Here is a 22,227-nt window from a genome sequence, read left to right as displayed (position 1 = left end):
AATAGCATTAAATAAATAAGTTGATTTCTGTATTTACTGATTTATTTTACTATTTTTCTTATTCGATTTTTATTTATAATTTTTAATGAATATAACAACTAACAGTGTCATCTAGTGCTGAGAGGCAAAACTGCGTTACAAATATAGCTGTTTTACTCTAAAATAGAACGTAAAATGTAAAAAAACGAATGAGAAATACTTTTTTTATGTTTGTGTAAATAAGTTAGGCCTCTAAAATTTTTTTTTTATTAAATATTTATGGTTAAATATGTAGAACTTTTTCAACATGTCTTGTACACATTGTCGGAAATCTGTGACTGGGATTGCCGTCCCGGTTACAGGTCTTTTATTCTGATGGCTAGAGTTCGATTCCAAGTAAGGGAAATTTAACTGACTGTTTTTTTTAATGATATATGAATGAATATCTTTAACTTTAGTTCTCTATGGTTTTATAAAAACTTTTCGCATCGTTTTATTAAGAGATTGTGAAAATATTTTCATTTCGACTTATACTGTACGTTTACATTGTAAGCAAAAATAAGAGCCATAACAAACTAGTAATCGTCCGCGGCATATCTTTGGCATTTTTTAAAATGTTTATATAAAAATGGGTGAAATATAATCTTCTAAAGATAATTATTATTTTAAACATTACAAGCTGTCAAGTGTTTTTACGTATATTTTTATTTATGCAAAAAAAAGGAGTTCGCCCGCGGCTTCACTCCTATGTAAGGTTAAGAGGGTGGTGTTGGAGGGAGAGGTTTTTTTGTAAAAAAAACGAGCAGGTTCAAGCTTGCTTTATAGCAAATTTCATCAAAATCGGTTTAGTGTTCTAGCAGTGAAAGCATAACAGACAGACAGAGTTTCTTTCTCATTTATAATAATATTAGTTAGTAAAAATAATCTTCGATATGGAACGGAACACATATCATTGTTGATATTACATCCACGTGGACGAAAACGCGGGCAGCCGTAATCAATTGCAATAACACGACCCACTTATATCGTGTGATAGGTAACGTAACATTTAACATTTTGTGGCTAGAATACTTTAGAATTAATTATAATCCAAATTTATTTAAGAATTAAATTAATTAATAATATAGAATTAAATAAATATTAATAATAAGAATTAAATTAATTAATAATAAATTAATAATATACGCGTGCAGGCAGAGATTTAAGATATTATTCATTGCTTTCGTTAATTTGTAAAGTTAACAAGCTGTAATAAGATATAAATTTTTATGCGCTTGGCTGACATAAGGCATTCTCAGCATGCGACTCCAGCGCCACACTTTGCTTTTCTATAACCTAAAAGGTCCTAAAATAAAACTGTATTTCTTTTATTCCTATTAAAATAAATTATATTCATTAAGATTATACCAATGGCGTTGTGAAACTTTTGGTAATCAATAAGGAAAAGTATTGTTTAAATTCGCCTTAATAGTAACAAGAAGGAAAAAAAGCTACAAACAATCATGAAGAATGGTTAGTTATAGTCATAACCATCATTGAGCCAATCATAGTCCAAATCAGCGCGGATTTGGACATATGAAATATGTTACAGTGAGTCGAGCACTGCCCGGGTTTCTATAGAACCAAAGGTTTTTACAAAATCCTTACACAGCTTATTATAATTCGGTAATTAAAGAACGACTCATTACAAATAGTATTATTTATTTTTCACTTTCTTATGAATGAATTGAGCTCAAGTCAAAACAGATATATAGTACCTACTTAAATAATTGTAACGTATTGAGGTCATTCATCTTAAAAATATTTAAATATAATAACTTGATCAAAATATTTGTTTACATTTTCCATAACATATCGACAGATTTCTAGATTAAAGCATTGTGAGTCTGTTATTTTAAAATCAATGCATTTAAAATATCGCGATGAAATATCTATGGCATTCACGTGACATATATTTATATATACAATTATATATCCTTACGTAGTAGAATAACGAATATAATACAATAAAAATTTAAAATACGACGTGTAATAAACTATAAATTTAAAATAGTAGTCAATTAAATATGTACACTTAAATGATATCTTAATATTTAGCACAAGAAAACTTCCCATAGATAACATTAACCCCATCACAGTGAATGAATCACAAAAATAAATAAATTTTGGAAAAACACAAAACGAGGCTTTATACAAGCTAGTCTGGGTACGTACCATCCACACATCGTTATATTCGTAGGTACCCTACCTACCAGCTAGCGGGATCGATGCCCTTACAAAAGTCGCCACCAAAAAAATCCTACCACCACCATCTACAGAAATAATAGAATTTAAGCAAATGTCTAATAAGCTTTACTGAGAATAATAGTTTAAGCTTGAGAGTTCTTAAACAAACAAGATAAATTAAAACACCTTGTAACAAAGCAAGGTTTTTAGCGTATTAAAAAACCTCATAAAAAATAAACGAGACAAAAACACAGACAAAACATCCAAAGGTAATAATTGTAATAACAAAGCATTTGTATGTTATTTACCCAAAAAGGTCAAATCAGACACGTCAGCTAAAATTAACCAGCCATAGGTTATCGGGCGATGTTTTCAAGTTCATATATATTCATGTACAAGGTTGAGTTGTAGGTATAAGGGATATTGCTTGAACTGAATTGTTTCAGATTAGAGCTATTCTTAATACTTTTAGGTTAAATTGTAAACGGGCCATTACAAAACGATGACGAACATGACGACGAACAAGTAAATCAAAAATAATATATAATTATGTATTATTCACAATCTATATCGTTCAATTGTTTTTTTTTTACTTGTTTGAAAAAGGTAGACACACTAGAAAAATGCGCCACCTGACATTAAGCGTTCACCACCGCCCATATATATTGGTGCTGTAAGAAATACCACGGACCACCCCTTACATTGTCAATGCGCCACCAATCGTGATAACTAAGATCCCTTGTTGTCTGAAGTTAATAACTCAATATTCAAAACCAGATCACAATAATTCAAAATATTTCTGTTTGGAGGTAGAATATGTAGAGTGGTTTGTATATATCACCTTTTGGGCTTGCCAAAATAAAAGCCCTACCACGAAGTTACATTACTGGAATGGAGTGTACTCACTTCAAACGTACTCCAACTTCCAAAATAAGAAGAGAGAGATATATAGCCACTAGACCAACGAGGCTGTCAAAGTTAAGAATGAATGAGTCACTGTCAAAATATTATGACGTGGTCATACACAAGTTAATTTTTTTTAGCTTCGTATTATATATGAGTAAAGAGAATAAAAAATGACTGACTCTACGTATCGTAACCGAATGAGTGGGTTCAAAGATCGCGTAACAATTTGTTTAATTATATGATAATTATATTTAAAGTTATATGAATTAACTTGAAATCTTAAGATAATCTTTCTACCTACGTATATTGATAAGTTAAGACTAGGAACTAATGCTTGGAAATTGATTTCATAAAAGCTAACCACTAAAAATAATTCAATTGACTCTTGAACAATATGCTATTTGCACTTATTTAGTCTATAACAGTACAGTAACAGCTAGTTAATGTCCCACTGCTGGGCTAAGGCCTCCTCTCCCTTTTGAGGAGAAGGTTTGGAGCTTATTCCACCACGCTGCCCCAATGCGGATTGGTAGAATACACATGTGGCAGGATTTCAATGAAATTAGACACATGCAGGTTTCCTCACTATGTTTTCCTTCACCGTCAAGCACGAGATGAATTATAAACACAAATTAAGCACATGAAAATTCAGTGGTGCTTGCCCGAGTTTGAACCCACGATCATCGGTTAAGATTCACGCGTTCAAACCACTAGGCCATCTCGGCTATAATATATAATATATATTAGTCTATAAGTGTAACTAAATAACAATGACATTTGAAGTTTTTTTCTTATGACATTTGTATTAACTTTTTGATGCTATGTTAAAATATTCTATTAAATATGAATCTAAAACAACATTATGCGATGAGTTCGATTAATAGATCTGTTTGGATTATTACATTTAACGTTTTGTGTAATCCTTGAAATGTATTTACAATTACATTAAAGTGGAAAAATTGTTGAATATTAATAAGATATTTACATTCATATTTATTTTTATTCATATTACCTAGAAAAAAATATGTTGGTAACGTCTACACAAAAAATGGTGTTATAGTTCATTTATGCAAATAAACATACGAATGACTGTTCTAATCAATGGGAAATTCGAAATGTTGTCACACTCTTTTGCCAGAGTCTATTGGAAACGCTAGTTAGATAACAATTCCTTTTAAACGTTCCACAGGCCTTCATCATCGCACCTCGTCGTATTTATTTTTTAACGGCTGCGAAATGCGAATGTACAAGTATAGGATTTAACAATATTCAGCCAGTCACCGCTCAGACAACGCACGGGCAACATTCGCGACGCGCGCACGCGAATTATTTTCCCGCGATTTATTTAAATATAGAAATATAATTACACTTTCCATTCCCGCTTTCCTGTATGCGAATTAAAGTACAAATATGCCTAAAAAGAAATAGCTAAATAGTATTGTTAATTGTTCTATTATTAATCGCGAGTTTACCAGAACATGTGCTAAACTGTGAAATCGTACTGATGACTTTGCGGCTCCTGTAAATAGTGTCGTTTTCGATAATAGAATCTGTGATAATTGTTGTGAAACATTTTTAGTCGGTGTTGTTAAACATTTTATTTCACTGTGCATAGTTTCGTGTAATTTTATTACGCGAAACGTTACAATAAACGGTCTTTATGATAGGTCCATATATGAAGGTGAGTTAATTTATTTAGCCTCATTTTAGTTTTTTCGGTTACAATAATATCGTCGAAGTTATTTAAAATAACTAAGTCGTTGTGACATATCACTTTGGTAAAGTTTTTAGAGCACGAATCCAGGTCAAAGGCTTGTCTGTCATTGGCACTTAATGTTATTTTCACACGTGTGTTATCTTGAATTTCACTAAAATCAAATTATAGATGCGCTTGTGTGATAATTGAAAAATAACAATTGATAACATAGTTTTGTATACGTTTGTACCTACAAAGATAATTATAATCAAGGTCTTAATTAATGGAACCGAAACGTTTGAAACTAAATTGTTGTTAAATCACCAATTGTTTTTATTTTTGTATCGTAATTAGCTGTTCTATGGTAACCTTGTATTTTTATGTAGGCTTTGCAACGACTGACCTAAAACAAAGTGAATTCGTACATAATTCGAAGGTAACTTAAACAGTTTGATTTGTTGTATTTTTAGCAGTTACAATAGAATATCATCTATTTTCATTAGGAACGTTATAAATAACCTATTTATTAAAACACGTGTGGCACCTACTTTTGAAATGAGTCGAAACCTCTTTATATTTTAAGACTTACACGATAATTATGCATTTATTTATGACGTTAATAATATGAGCAAAATTTCGAAACATACTCATTATCTAGTCGGTACGTGAGGGCTAATTTCAAACACTAAGTATATTCTATACCGGTTTTTATGAAAGAAACCGACTAACTGATTGTTTTAGCATGTATCGTTTATGTACCTGAATAAATACCGGTCTATTAAACCTAACGAATAAATATACAATTTCAATTATGTACTACAATTGAACTTGACTATGGTAGACCTTGACAAACAGTTTTTGGAAGCTAGTTATAATAAACGGCGAATGCACTAAATGATAGATTTAAAACGTAAATTCTCTAACCTAGGTAATTCAATAATTTCTGAAGGAGAAATTTACGAATAAATTTTATACCAAAGACCAGTTTAGGTTAAAAAAACATAGCATTTTACGTGCACAAAACTATTTACCATGGCAAATTAAGCCGTAAAACATTAGTTCCAAGTTTAATGCATATAATGATAATCAGTTGAAAAATATACTAAACATAAGCATGATTTTAGAATTTTATTTCATATTCGCTTCACATGATGATAAGGCTTACTTACTTATTATATTATTTGTTCATATTTAATAACGTATGATAAAAAAAAATACGGTACGGCGTAATGTGGTCATGATTATTATAAAATTTTATACTCATTAATTTTTCAGTATTATTCGCTTTAGTTTGATAGTTCTATATATTTTCTTTAGTTTAACGGCTTGGATATCAATACCATCAGCTGAAACTTCACTAAGAGAATATTAATTACCTTTGTTTGTCAATAAAAGCAATAAAAGTTTTTGTAATTGTAAGTTGGCAATAATAATCAGAAACAAATATCAGGAATATAAAATTAAATATATGAATATGAATGGATACGCGTGTTGCTCTAAGGGTAGATACGAATACATAATAAGAATTTACCACGGCGCACTCTGTGCAGTATACTTTATATCGCTGTATTCTGTGCTGCAGTTGATGAACGTTACGCATCTTAATATTACTTTTCGCCTGTACTTATAGAATCATCTGAAGTTTAATTGATACAAAAATATGATATTGTTAACTATGCCTATTGCTTAAATGGTGCGATCCTCTGTAGATATTATCTTATTTATATATATTACGAATTATATATACCATACCAATGAACCGGAAATCACGGGATTTAAGGTAAGTCCTGTAAGTAATTACAGTGGTTCACTAGCCTTTATACAGCTTCGTGTTAAAATGGCAACCTAATCAGGAAAAGCAAAACTCTGCCACCAGTATTAAGTATTTAGGTAAAAAGCCTAAAGTTTTTTTTTCTGAAATTAATAACCGTCATCTAAAGTGTTTTATGAAGCGCGTATGCCACGTGTGTCACAGCATGAATTACGTTTATTATATTTTATTAGTTAAATAATAGGATACCTAACTAATTTCTACCATATGACTATAATTTCCACGTAAATAGCGTTTTTTTTAACATTTCGTTTTAACATAATTCCCATTCATTACAAAAGTCAGTCATTATTCGCTCAGGTGAACAAATTGTTAAATTTTAGTTTGTTATTATTTTTTTTTTTTTTTTTTTTTAGTTATTATATTGAACGTATATTATTTATATATATATATATATATATATATATATATATATTTATATAATATAAATTTTAATTGATATATAGATATATATATATATATATATATAAATATATATATATATATATCTATATATATATTAATTAAAATTTATATTTATTTTTTTACCAAAATATAAAAATAAATATAAATTTTAATGACTCCGTCAAACGTACTACTACTACGTGTACTTTAGGGTGCAAGTATTTCTCTATTGTTTCAACTTTAGTACATCTGCGCTTTTATTTAGATATTGCGAATAGATTTTTTTTTATGTTTTACCTTAGTATAATTATTTATTTTATTCAATCAGGTAATGTATTTGCTTTAAAATGTTTCGTTTATATTAAAGCAGACATTGCTATTTTTATAATCCAAATCAAATCGCAACAGCTCAATCATAATTATTAAATTGGCAGAATATTTAAAAAAAAAAACTTGTTTTTAAAATGAATCATTGCTTCTCAAAGCAACTTTGCATTTATATTATTGCATTAGGTGATGATGTAATATTGTTTTCACAAGTGTTCAATGGGTAATCTAAGTATAACTAAAATAAAGAATAAGCTATACATCGAAGCACTGAGCACGCTCACGTTCAATTAAGTCATCAATTCCACTGTAAAGGCATCATTCTAACACCCCATAAATACCAAAACTTATACATAAATATATAATAGTAATAACCCACGATTTGAGACACGGACGATAATAGATAATAACGCTTATTTCGAACGACACATGGTTCGTTTTCCAACGATTTATTTAAGTAATAAAAATGTGTGTGGCATTGATAACAACACTGTTATAAAATTTTGATTAACATGATTAGACTCTTAACATTAATATTGAGCTAAATATGAGGACGGTGATAACTATTATGTAAATACATAGTATTTATGTATATACTATACTCATAGCATTTACATTTATAGTCATAGCGTTACAAAATAAACGACTCTGCATTGTTAATATATTTAGAATTATTTAACCTTTGGCACGGCATTAAAACATCTTTTATTTTTTTTATTTAGCTTATTGTTTGTTTAAGAGGTAAAGGAAATATTTTTAAAGGACCATTTTGTGATAATACAATCAAAACTAGACTAAGGGCTCGATTGTGATATATACGCGAATCGAAATGACGTATCACCTGAAGTATTATTGGATACCGAAATTTTCTAGTTGAATGAACTTAATCTATTCAACGTAGTAGTCATTTATAAATCATATTATAATTTTGTTAAAAAAAAAACAGTAATAAGATTTTAATGATAATATTATTTTCGCTGTAATTATTGTTACATACGTAAATCAGCGATTTGATGCGAATAATATCTGCAAATGCACGGTTTTACATGGGTATTTATCGTGGCGTCATTACCCCGCCTGGTACCAAGTGTAAAGTTTATCACGTAATGTATTCAGATTACGGTGTGCTATACACAACATGCGTCAACGATTGAAAACATTAACAATAGATACATAATTGTACTTAACAACTATGATTGTTATTAAATGATTTTACCTAAATAAGCAATGATATTCAATTTAGCAAGTCATTCTACATGAACCATTTTTAAAGAGTCAATTTCCATTGTTAGCAACTTTATATCAAAATCACTTTTCTGCATGGTGGTAGGGCTTTGTGCAAGCTCGTCTGGGTAGGTACCACCCACTCATCAGATATTCTACCGCAAAACAGCAATACTTGGTATTGTTGTGTTCCGGTTTGAAGGGTGAGTGAGCCAGTGTAATTACAGGCACAAGGGACATAAAATCTTAGTTCCCAAGGTTGGTGGCGCATTGGATATGTAAGCGATGGTTGACATTTCTTACAATGCTAATGTCTAAGAGCGTTGGTGACCACTTACCATCAGGTGGCCCATATGCTCGTCCGCCTTCCTATTCTATAAAAAAAAAAAAAAAAATTAAAAAAACCTAACAAAGACATCAATTTGCTAGTTTTATTATATATATAGGACAATCTTTCTTGATATGTAATAATTAATACATAAAGGGAAATGTTCTGTGTGACCGATTATAAATGCACAGCTTAAAGTTTTAGACAGACTTGTTAAGGATACCTGGGATCTTTATGAAAAGACTAAGGAAGGATATCTTAAAATTTTTAAGGGTGTCAATCGAACGCTTATCGTTTTATTGATCCTGATCTTCAAGTTAAAAGTTACTCTTAGCTATGACATACAAGTATAGTTACATACCTTTTAGTGATGACGCCGATGTATCGTAATGAAAACGCACTGTTTTAGTTTTTCGCGAGCGGATCGGTTCCTAACTTCCTATGGTACTCGTCATTAATAAAATTTGACCCCCATTACCCTTTCTCAATATGATTCACACGTACTCGACTTATTTCGGACATAATATCCGTTGTGTTACATTAAACTTCGTATTCAATAACAAGCGGACAAGCGCATTTAGGTTTGATTGTTAAAAATATGTTTTTTTAAATACCTAAGTGTGAAATCTTATAATCAAATAATTTGCAGCTTAACTGTTTATATAACACGGAAAGGATAAACTTTCTCCAAATCTCACATTCACATTGGTTAAGTGAATTTAACGTTCTTTATTTCGAAAGCGTCATACGTCGCCGTTTCATTTAAACCAAGTACGCCAAGCCGATCATTATATACTTACTATTGAGGCGGGCCGACCGTCGGTAGCATGCGCAAGATCCCGTGGCGCCCCCCGACCAGACGAAGAGGATACCGCTGGTTTTTTAGTGGGTATTCCAGCACCTTCAGTGCCGGTGAGCCCCACATACACCCCTACTTCACGTGGGGGAAACACGAAAACGCGTTTTTCCAGCGAAAAAAAAAAGGTTTTTACCAACAAAACATTTCCGCGTAAAATAAAACATGTAACAAAACTGAAATGTCTTGTTCGGAATTCTTGCAATTTTTTATTATTAAATGTCTTCAATATCCTTTATTGAAGTCGTTTAATAATAGGAGGTTAATTATTCGACTGTATGTCTGTTCACCTATGTGTAGGTGTGTTCACAGATTTCGCCGTCAATTGTAGATCGATTGTGAAAATTCCTTTTTTGTTAATAATTATTAATAATAAAAAAATAAAAAAATCATCTCGAGGGTTTTGAGTTGGGTATGCTCGTACTTAAACGTCATAACATTTGATAATAAAAAATATTGTTTTATTTTGGCGTGAGTCATGCGTATCGTAGTTTCTAAACTACTTTTTAATCAATGTTACGATAAGTCCCAATTTAATCAGTAGATTCGGTGATTTTTTTGTAATCCATATTAGTAGTGTAATAAAATAAATATATAGCAATTGAGAATGGGCTGTATTGTAATATTTATGATGTAATAAATTGCGAATGATGGACTAACTGAAAAAAGAATGTATATTGCACACCTCGAACGCGAAACGGCGTGGTAGAGCTCTATTATAGCCACAAAATAAAATCGCGATTCACCCAGCTTTAATTATTTTTGAGTTTCGTCAACATATTATCATCATATCTTGATCTTGTGTTTTATTATAAAGAAGTGTAAAAAAACAGCAAGCTGAGATTTTTTATAAGTAAATAATTCATTTAATATGTATTATGTTGCTCTTTGTAATTTTAATATATGATAATGAGTATGATTTCCATAAATCCATCTATGGTTTTGTTAAATATTTTTTTTTATAATTTTATATTATTAATATTCATAGTAATCTTCGTTCGAACATCACCTTTTTTTATTCAGCCTTCATTATCAGCTGCACTAATTATTTAAAAGATTGTCAGTCAGTTCTTCAAGGGTTTCTTGCATTACACCTTGGTATAGGTCCAAAGGTCATACGGGCGCAGGAAACATTCAGCGAGAAAAGCTGTCACATTAAAATTAACCGCATTAATATTCATCCACATCTATAAATTTACTGTAAACTAGCTTAAAACAATTGTTATTATGTATATGTATTTCTGTACATTAAACTATAAATTGCAAAATTTAAAAAATTCTACCGGTTCAAACAGTCAATAAAGTTGATTGTAAAACCTAATTTGTACCAAAAAAGTGACCGGTTTTGTGAATGAACCGCTTTGTCATTATTTATCGCGAAATTGCGGTGAACGAACGCTTCAGGCCAACGCTCTGGTTCCCTTGCTGCGAAACAATTTCTCATGTACACGGAAATCCAAATTTAGGTTAAGATAAACATCGGATTATAAATATATATATCCCATTATAAATTGACACATATACGTTTATATTTCGTGCTAACATACTGTCACGGTCGATGATAAAGCAATCGACTTATTTCGCCGTTCCGAAACTTTAACGTTTGAATATATAAAACGAATATAGAAAATGAAAAATTTTGATTTTAACGAGAAGTAGTTGTATTGCAAAGCGGACAAAGTTTATTTTGAGATAATGTAGCATTAAATCTGAACTCGATGATGTCAAACGATTGCTATAAAACATTTATTTGCGAGTAAAAAAACCGCAGCGATCTCCTTTGAATCGAATGTAAATAGCACGTGTCCGTTATGTTTTATATTATACTTCTGTGGCAATATAATTTTGCCAATGTAAACTTTTTGCCATTTATAATGGAAAGGTATTTCACTGTCGCTGCAAAATCAACTATTTATCGCTTAAATTTCACGGAAAACAATGTAAAAAATTAACATTCTTAACTGTAAACCTTAGTATTTTTACCGCAGAAATAAATAAGTACGTAACAATGGGGCATGAAAAATTGCAGTAATAATAAATATAACGAGAACCATTCTGTCGCAAATACTTTATATGTAATTTTAAAACAATGCTAGAATTTAACCACGTTCGCTCGTCTAGCTCCACGTGACGGCATGATGTAACATGGTCTATTTTCACGCTGTAACAATTATCTCCTCCCCGCGAGATTATATTATCAATTTATACTATTTTAATAATATAATTTCATTAAACATTTGTATGAAGGAACTGTGTTTAAGAAAGGTTAATTATAGTTATATTAGTCGACATAGCTTAAAAATTATTTGTTTTAAACGTAATTATTTCTAATAAAGAGTGGAATAATAATACTTAAATTTAGGGAGACTTAAGTAATAACATTATATAAACTAAAATTAAAAATTGCTTCTGTATAAATCGTGACCGCGTGGAATGGTGGCAAGAATGTCAGCAGCATTTTCCCGTTGAATCGTAATTCTCATATCTCTGGACGATAAATGAATCAACGTCTCCTTTCACCAGCATAGGCAATAACACTATTACTCCCAGGTCTAAATGTGAAACTGGAAATGGAACAAAGATATAATTAGGAATAAGGGACTAATATTGGTGTCGTTTGTTCGCTTTAGCATTTACAGCGGCCGCTTTGGTCTTGAAAATTGTTTCGCTAGACGGAGCCAATGGGTAAACGCATGGAACACCAATATGCTACAATAGGGTCCGTCCCCGTTTCCCATGGAATCACGACTAATTCCAGGCGTCTCAATAAGAGCAGCCCTTGATAGTGGCAAGCAATAACCATGGCAAACTAGTTGAGATTATAGCGTGAGATTAATATATTATATTAAGTACATATTCAACAATAGTTCGAATAATTAAGGTTAAAATTTCAAAAACAAAGTGATTAATCACTTATTGAAGAGCCGGTTGGCGTGGTTGGTGGATGCTTGCCTTTCACCCAGGACAGATATTTGTGTGCATGAACATGTCTGTTTGTCCTGAGTCTGGGTGTAATTATCTATATAAGTATGTATTTACAAAAGAAAAATTGTATATGTAGTATATCAGTTGTCTGGTTTCCATAGTACAAGCTCTGTACAAGCTTAATTTGAAATCAAATGGCCGTGTGTGAAAAATGACCCAGGATATTATTATTATTATTTATACGTTTTCTCATGAACAAGAATAATATGTTTTTGATCTAATACTAGATTTGATCGCTTGGCAGATATGTTAATACAGTAATAATACCCCATAATTACATCCTCATGTCTCACGGTTATTTATGTAAACAACGATGAATGCCTCAATAGCTCAAATGACTACAAGCATCCTAGCCATGTAAAAGTACGCTGCTTCAATCCTGGCTCTTTGGACTATCGCAGAATCTAGGAGAAGCTGTACGATTATTTTAAGAGTAAAATAGGAATGTCAATAATTTCTTAAAAAACTTCAGTATTATTTGAAAACTACTCTGTTTATTACTTGCTAAATGTTATTTTCTATTAGTTACGTTATACGTCCCCTAATATCGGAATTTAAATACATACGTGCTGCTATTATGATTTATGCATAATTATTTAGGTTAGATGATACATAATAATTTAGGTTAAACTAAATATGACGTAAGACTTGCATGAAAATGTTAGTAATTTCTAATTATACTTTTACTTTATTTTTTTATTTCTTGAAAACAGTATTGTTTCCTCCGTTTAGAGGTTTACTGGTGGTAGGGCTTTGTGCAAGCTCATATGGGTAGGTACCACCGACTCATCAGATATTCTACCGCAAAACATCAGTACTTGGTATTGTTGTATTCCGGTTTGAAAGGTGAGTGAGCCAGTGTAATTACAGACACAAAGGGCATAACATCTTAGCTCCCAACGTTGGTGCATTGGCGATGTAAGCGATGGTTAACATTTCTTACAATGCCAATGTCTATGGGCGTTGTTGACCACTTACCACAGGTGGCCCATAAGCTCGTCCGCCTACCTATTCTATATAAAAAAAGAGTAAAAAATCAAAGTATTTCAATGCAAGATCATCATAATATTATATAAAAAACATATTTCATGTGCCTTTAAGAATTCGTTTCTTTAATAATCTTCTATCTCTATAAGTATATATACAATGTATATTTTTTATATAATGAATATTTGTAAAGAACAAAGAAATATTCACTTAACTGAGTTGTTAAGTAAAGGTTTGTGACATTGTATTATGTACAATAGATGGCGAATGTGTCGAACAGGATGGCTTACAAAAAAATAAAATAAAAAGGCGCAACATTGCCATTGTTTAGCAATTATCAACTTATTTAATACGTGAGTCTTTGTAACAAATAAATAATAAAGCGACAAGCCTAAGACTTGTAACATGATAATTCAGTCTAAGTAAATAGGTTCTATGGAATTCACTAACTGGAATCCAATGTTGGTATCTACTAGTTGGCCTCGACTTTTCCAGTTATTTATTGTAACGAAATGTCTACAAATGCGGTACATTAAATCAAGAGGTAGTGGCGCCTACAAGCCCGCACTTATGTCATTTATACAAGGAACATAGGTATTTTGAATAAATGCGAATATTTCTTGCTAACTGGCAGTGTAGAATAAATACGTTAATTACGAAGAATTTAATAAATACATTCAATAGTTTTCTGTGTTTTCCTTCTTAATCGATGATCGATCGATATACGTGGACTGTGTTATGACAATAAAACAAAAATGTTATAAAACGTTGAAATAATTAATTACATAATTCTCAATTAAACAATTCTCTTTAATTTCTTGATTTTGTTCTACCTGTATATAAAACAAAATCAAGAAGGCGATGAGATCAGTATGATGATCGGAAGATTCCCTTTGATTTTATTATCCAGAGAATCGTCTACAAAATGTTTAGGACTAATAAAATCAATTGTGTATGAAGTATAATGTAGTACAACGGTCTACGTTTATAACAAGTTAGTTAGCTATCATCACCTAATAAGTAATCAAAAAAGTGATGTTACTATGTACACCATACAATATACTTACAAATCTGTATCTAGAAACTAATGCTTTTTTATAATTATTAATGTTATACACAAAAAAGTGGTCTCAGTGCGACCTGTGAGGTCCCATACGACTAAATTTCCGTAGGTGAGGTGAGGTAAAAATGTTCAAAATAATACTTTTTTTATAATTTTTTATTTTTACTAAATAACAACTGGATCGATTTCGTTGAAAACTTTCTCAGTTCGTAAAACGAAACGTTTTTGAAACGGATATGCAAAAAATTGGGAAATCACAAAATCAGCCCCATTACATCAACTTCCTCTGGGAAATTAATAAATATTCTAAGCGTATTTTATATTGTTTCACTATAGAATTAAGGAGTCGGAAAAGGCTTAGCTTTTTTACAGATTTTAAAACATCAGTCTAAGTCTTCTTAAGTCTTTAATTTTATTGTCTGTTCAATGAAAGTTTAATACAGATTTGTGATATTACGAATCAGTAAATAATATAAAACAAAGTCCACCACTACGTCTGTCTGTTTGAACGCGATAAACTTAAAAGTTACCGAACGGATTTTAAATGACGAAGTGATTCATTAGAAAGATTTTGGTGTATAATTCATTAAGTTTTTGTATAATTGGAAGAAGATAGTAACATCACTTTTTTGATTATTATATCAGGCAGTGATAGCTAACTAACTAGTTATAACCGTAGACCGTTGTACTACATAATACTTCATACACAATTGATTTTTTCAGTCCTAAACATTTTTGTAGACGATTCTCTGAATAATAAAATCAAAGGGAATCTTCCGATCATCATACTGATCTCATTGCCCTCTTGATTTTGTTTTATATACAGATAGAACAAAATCAAGAAATTAAAGAGATGTCGAAAACACATGCTGTCTGTTAAGATTTACTCACATGAGCGTAAACTAAGAGAGTTTTATGTATTACGATATAAACATATTATATAGACGATAATTCTACCAGTTCAAAGCCGGGACAAGTTGCTATTAATGTGTGTCATACACAATGATGATATCACATAAAAATATGATATATTTTAAAATTAATGAAAAATAAAACAAAAATACAGCTAACAAGCAGCCTTAAATTAGAATATCAATGTCGAAGTTTTGATACATTTGTAACTATAACAGTCCATAAGGTAAAACATTAATATATAATAAATAATTGAATACATAACTAGTATAACAATAACACAATTGATTTTTGTTACATTCAGTGTAATATAGCCTTGTGTAATAATATATATCCTGCCTCGTTTATGATAATAGACAACAATACATAGAAAACAGCCAATATATATAAAAATAACCATATATCATTTATATATTTCATACAAATAAATAAATGATTAAACTAAATGCAATTTATAGTGACCTTTGCTACATGACACTAAAGTAACATAGTTATTAAGAGATACTAGTGGTTTTATCGAAATTAAACTATTTTATATCATATATAAGTGCATCAATTTATACAAAAACCTATATAGCAATCGGAGCTAACCAAAGCGTACCTAAATCGCAATAACTTCTGTAACGGTGTTCTAGGTAGGTACCCGCTTTTACCAACTTAAACGGGAAATTTAAAAAATATTTAATTACATAAAAATAATTATTACATTACAAATATTATAAGTTAATAAGAAAGAATGACTAATATTCCGTTTAATACTATTTATATAATGAAGGTTTAAAAATAGAGTAAATGCATTGTAAAATTTATGGTACAGTCGATTATGGACTCTCTGGAGCATTGACCTACATTCGCCGAACGACACTTGGCAGCGTGACGTTTCTTATTCTATACCATACTTTATATAGAAAAGTCCGTCTTATTTTCAATACATTAAGAACTTCATTCTTCCCCCAAGATTCGTAGAGATAAATATGTAGTAGTAACTTATTTAATACGTGAGTCTTTGTAACCAATCTAGTTTTTATTTTTTTAAGCTGATCTGATGCCGTTAGGTCTTAAATCACTACGGTATCTATATAAATGATATCAATAATAGGTTCTTAATTTGAAACATTATTTCAGTTTTAAATTATTTCAGCAACTATACACATATGTGTTATATGTAACTATCTAGTAGCCCGATTCGCGTTGCATTACCTTTTTAAACTTTTATTTTAAAGCTGCGTGGTGGAATAAACTCTAAGCTTTCTCCTTGATGGATGAGGAGGCTTAGGCCAGCAGTGGAGCATTTACAGACATGCTCTACTTTTTACTTACTTATTTTTAAAGTTCATTTATTTGTTATTATCTAAGTCTGTAGCTTTAACCTACATATCTTGATAACAAAAGATCTTGACTCCAAAGTAATGTTATCCGACGCATAAAAGCATAATGAACACATTTTAATTAAATTCGATTAACCGGTTTTATAAAAAGACGCGTAAAAATTAGATAACTCTTCGATTACCGCCTAACTGTGACATCAATTCCATCGCGTACAAAGAAATTAGGCAACCCCTTTCTTTGTCGCACTTTCAAAAAATGGAATTATTTACCAGCTCACGTGTTCCTCTCCTCTTACAACCCGGGTTCCTTCAAACGAGGCGTGAAGAGGCATCTTTTGGGCCGGCTAGTGCAGAACATTCTTCCCTGTACTAGCCGTCGTCACGTTTGGACTCTACTACAAAAATCTGTTAAAAATATAAATGCGATTGTTTGTTATGCTTGCACGTTTTAACTATTTAATTAATCATTATGAAATTTTGAAAGTCAGTTGTACAGAAAAGGAAATAGGCTAGGCACAGGGACTCTTCTCACACGGGTGAATTTGCGGGCAGAAAATATATACTATATATATATTCTACTCGTATCGTTTATGTTGAATAAAAGACTTTTATATTTAAATTAATTAAGGTTTTCTTTATATACGCCATTAGAGGTTTTGTTATCTCGAATAAGACTTTGAAAGAACAAAAGCAAAATTATCCATTTCAAAAACAATTAATAATTGAATGGTATTATAGAACTATTTTTAAAAACTGTCCATGAAATCTATTAAATGATTCAACAAATTTCGGCGGACAATTATAATATTTAGCTGTAATAAGTGGTATGCTTGATATTAACACCGAATCCTAAAACCAGATATTATTGAGGTCCTTATTATTATGATATTTATATAGAAAGAGCATAGACGTGACCTTCTTCCTTTTGAATTAACTGTTTGCTATATGCCCAAGTGACCGCAACAGTGTCACCGAGCGCGGCGCGAGTCTCATAGAACTCAGCCCGAAAAAAATGTAACGCGCGCCGAGAGGCATGTAAACGACGTGTGAGGAAATTTGAAATTTTGCTGATTTTAGGTGCGCTCTTAGCAGAGTGGATATTGCAACCAACTTTGAAACTAAAGTTACAGTTACAGCGAAAGGTTTGAAGCAAAGGTTCGAGATATCCTCAGTTTTGAGAAACGAAAGCTATCGTAATTTGTATTTCATTACTGTCCAGAATTTTTCATTGGCTCAATCTCTGCTACCCTTTAGTTGCAAATCCTGTGCGGACTTTTTTGCGTTCTATGCATAATCTATATATTTGTCTTGGTGTGCTTAAAAACACACATTTCGATTTTTGATTCAGAACGATTAAGCACCCTTAAAATCAAATTTTCGCAAAACCCATGCTTAGTGTGACTATAGGTCACCTGTTTACTATGAACGTTAGAAAAACGCATACATACTAAACGACCAATTGTCCGAACGATGTGAACTGATAGAATACAAACAAACACAAGCATTTATTATTGATAGAATTTCATAATTGTTATTTTCGCATATTTTATCGGTAATATGAAGTAAATAGTAAAATACCAATAAAAATGTCAGCATCTTCACGACTGAATAGTGAGTTTTAAGCGACTAAAAGTCATTTTTGTTTAAATATGTTAAAAGATTTATTATATAATAGCTTTGTCCGCGGTTTCATACAATTATACACGACTGTTCATACTCCGTGTATTTTGATTATGATCGATTACAAGAAGCGAGCCAATCCACTAAGCCAACCTAATATTGGCTCCGTCTAAATAGAGACAATCCACTACATAAGATTGCACTCAAGCCATTCCATTGAAATATAACGATTTTTAGCACAAAAAAAGAAATACTCGTATAGGCCTACTTGTAGATTACACTTAATTTTTTATTCGACTTAATGTCTCGGCTAAATGGATCGGCGCGGCTATTGACCTCCTGTAAATGCACCATTACAGATTGAGAGATGATTTGACGATTATGTTTAGTGTTTCTCATGTTATTAGCGTGAGTTTTTATATTTATAACCTTTTACTCTAAAGGGCTACCGAAAAGAAAAATATATTTTTTAAATCAAGCGAGTAGCGTTTTAGTCTTGCGTGTTATAACTTACAAACGTTCTATCTGTACCTATAATATTACAATAGATAATTATTAATCATGGCAACAGCGAAACTGGGTGAGATGAAATTATCTTTGTAATTTACACGATAAATAGACTCAGTTGAAGAGATGCTGTATAAATAACTTCACGTATAACGTGTTACAGTACTTTTGATACCTCCATGTTTAAATGTTACTTCGTCATCTAACAACAATATTTAATCGGTTGAATCATTAATTGCTTTATAGAACAATCGCGAGTCACTACAAACGCTGTTATAAATAATAATTAAAACAAAATTTATATTCAGGCGCCAATCTTTCGCATTCCGATATTAAATAATAATACAACATTAACAATAATCACCTTCGTTATGAAATGAACACGTTAAGTACCAAAATAGTGTTGCTAATTCTATAGTTACGACGACGTCAAAGAAGATTGGAAGATGTGATCGTATCGCCGATGTTTACATTTATAGGATGTGTTGCATATGCTTCAAAACAATTTCTTGAAAGGAACTAAAATAGTCATAACCTTCCAAAGTACACTCGATTACAGGTTACAAGTTTATATAAATCAACATTTAATAGAACAACCTGTTTTTAGCTAATAATTTAATAAATCTTTTACAAACTCTCTTTTATATAGTTAAATTTAATGTTCTCAAATACTTTTCTATAATAATTAATTATGTAAAAGTAATAACGAATAATAAAGTCAAACAATAATTTCATGTGTTATATACATAGTTATTAACGGACTCCATAAAATTTCACTTTTTATTACAAATGTAATTATACTTTTACTTTTTACAACAATGCCCGTTTTAATTTAATAAAGATTGCAAAAATTGATGATCTCATATAGACTAATTACATGGTATATATAGAAAATGATATAAGCAGATCTGTAAACGAGCATCTGATTGCTTCCTACCTTAAATTACACGTATTTGAGGATCCCAGATACTATATAACTTAATTTGTACTTTCACGCTGTATGAGAATTTGAGTAAATTAATACAAACATAATTTGTCTGTTACAGATTAAAGATAAATTATATGTAAGAGAGTTATTTATCAAATTATACGATATTAAAAAGGGAACAAAAAACTGTTTGTTTTCAAATAGATGTATGTACGTTTAAAATAAAGACTCCTTTCTCTCGTTGGTAATAATTACTCTAATGGAACTTTAGAAAGGCTTATTAGCAAAGTAAAAGTTTTTAACATTCAGAAGCTAAACCGTAACTAGTAGATTAAACATATCTTCTTTATTTTACTTGCGGTTTAGAAGTTAGTTTTTTATTAGTATTTTTTTTAAGATATTTTATATTATAATATTTAACTATACTTTTTTGTTTCAGTGTCAACATTTTTATCCCAAACATTATGATTTACAAATGGATATTATGATAAGAGTGAAGTGTTGTCAAGAAACTAAAAATCCAAAGTGACAAAGTGGAGTGGTGTCTGTTCTGTTGCGTTCCGTTGTTTTTATCCTTTACTTTTAAACCTACCCTCAAAATGTCAGACAAGACATCATCATCTGTTGGCCCTAGAAGTTTCGAGACAATCTCTGAGGAGGATGGCGAGTCGCCGTGGGAAAAATTATTGGGAGATGTGAATAGCGCTGTTCCAACGATAATTAAAACAAATGCATCGAGTGCAACGATTTCGAGAAGCGGAGATGAAGTTGCCGTTCCTTCCGTTGATCTTGAAGCGAATAAATTGACCCGATCCAAGAGCCTTAATCAACGCAGAAATAGCAGTGGTCTCCTTAGCTCAATTCCTCGGCAACTACGACTTTCCCTTCGAGGCGTGCGTAGTGAACCTTCCAGTGTCAAAGACATTCCAACAACCAGAAATGATAGTGCCCTCAACCTTCTTCTTAGGTAAGATTTTATTATTTTAATTACAAAAAACACTGCAATTATTATATTGACATAAATAAAACGATCTTGTTATGTACCAATGTCTCTTGTTAAGTATGCATTTCTTCTCAAGAATTTTCATTAAAAAGACATGGAGGTCAAGAACAATGGCGCCCACATGGCTTCATAGCCGCCAGCGTTTATTACTTCTTTATCGACCCGGTCTTCAGTAATTGCCCACCAATTTGCATGTATGTTTATTACCCTAGTAAAAGCTACGCTTAAAAGGCTTCATTTAATTATCTTTTATATTAATTTAATAAATATGTCAATAAAATTACTTATTCGAAGACATAAATAGACACAAAGGCTCCATCCGTTTCTGAACGTCTTTGACGCAAGTCAAAACCTAGTGAATTTCTTGTAATATGCAAAATTCGTTAAAAGGAAACGGACGTCCTTCTTTTAAGCACGATCGGTAATGATATACAGGAAACTTGCCGCCGCAGAGACGCTACCAAAACAAAGCTCCTTTGACAGCTAATGTAACCTTATGTTTAGTTGTCGGTCAGGGGTACTGCACTTTATCCTGTTGAGCTGTACAACGTTGCACATAATATAATGCATATGCAAATATATCGACCTTAAAACAATTTAAAACACTACGTCAAATGTGATCAGTAATTTATTACTTCAACGAAGTTTCCTTCGCATATAACAGCATATTAATTCTTTTGAAATACCCTTATATTGACACGGTTGTGTAGTTCAACCAGAATGATAAAACACCGATAAATAACTACATACATAAATTGTTATTAAATGTTTTATGAAGGATACATTGAAGTTAAAAACGAACATCACGTAGAAGACTTAAACAGGTGCAGAATGATAGAAAGTTCCTAGTAATAAATTGCTATTGACATTTATACTGGTTGTGCGAATTCTTAGCACGATTGTACCAAGAACGTCGCGAGGCCGTTCACTTCCTCTGAACTAATACTTACGTGATGCCCAATCCGCACAACAATGAGGTTATTAACGTATGTAGAACTCATTTCTGAATATAAGCCCTGGAAAAATATGTGTCATGAATCTTATTACTTAACAAATAAAGATCATATCGCTTTGCCTTTACGGGCAGCCAATCTAGTAGGTATGTGGCGGGCGCCAATGTTAATGTTTGCAATAGAA

General features: G+C 31.2%; 1 protein-coding gene across 3 annotated transcripts in view; it reads left to right on the top strand.

The window, feature by feature from the left end:
• The first annotated feature begins 4,380 nt into the window (after positions 1-4,380).
• LOC126770525 (G protein-activated inward rectifier potassium channel 3-like) overlaps positions 4,381-22,227 on the top strand; it is a 40,400-nt gene continuing 22,553 nt past the window's right edge. For all 3 annotated transcript variants that reach the window (XM_050489952.1, XM_050489950.1, XM_050489951.1), the window contains exons 1-2: positions 4,381-4,792; positions 20,527-21,054. In XM_050489952.1, coding sequence (XP_050345909.1) covers positions 20,687-21,054 — 368 coding nt within the window. In that variant the 5' untranslated portion in view covers positions 4,381-4,792; positions 20,527-20,686. The remainder of the gene's footprint in view (positions 4,793-20,526; positions 21,055-22,227) is intronic.

The sequence above is a fragment of the Nymphalis io genome, chromosome 9 (assembly GCF_905147045.1).
Source record: "Nymphalis io chromosome 9, ilAglIoxx1.1, whole genome shotgun sequence".
In the NCBI taxonomy this organism is placed as follows: domain Eukaryota; kingdom Metazoa; phylum Arthropoda; class Insecta; order Lepidoptera; family Nymphalidae; genus Nymphalis; species Nymphalis io.
Note: the sequence above shows the minus strand (reverse complement) of the source record. Positions and strands in the feature narration are given on the sequence as shown.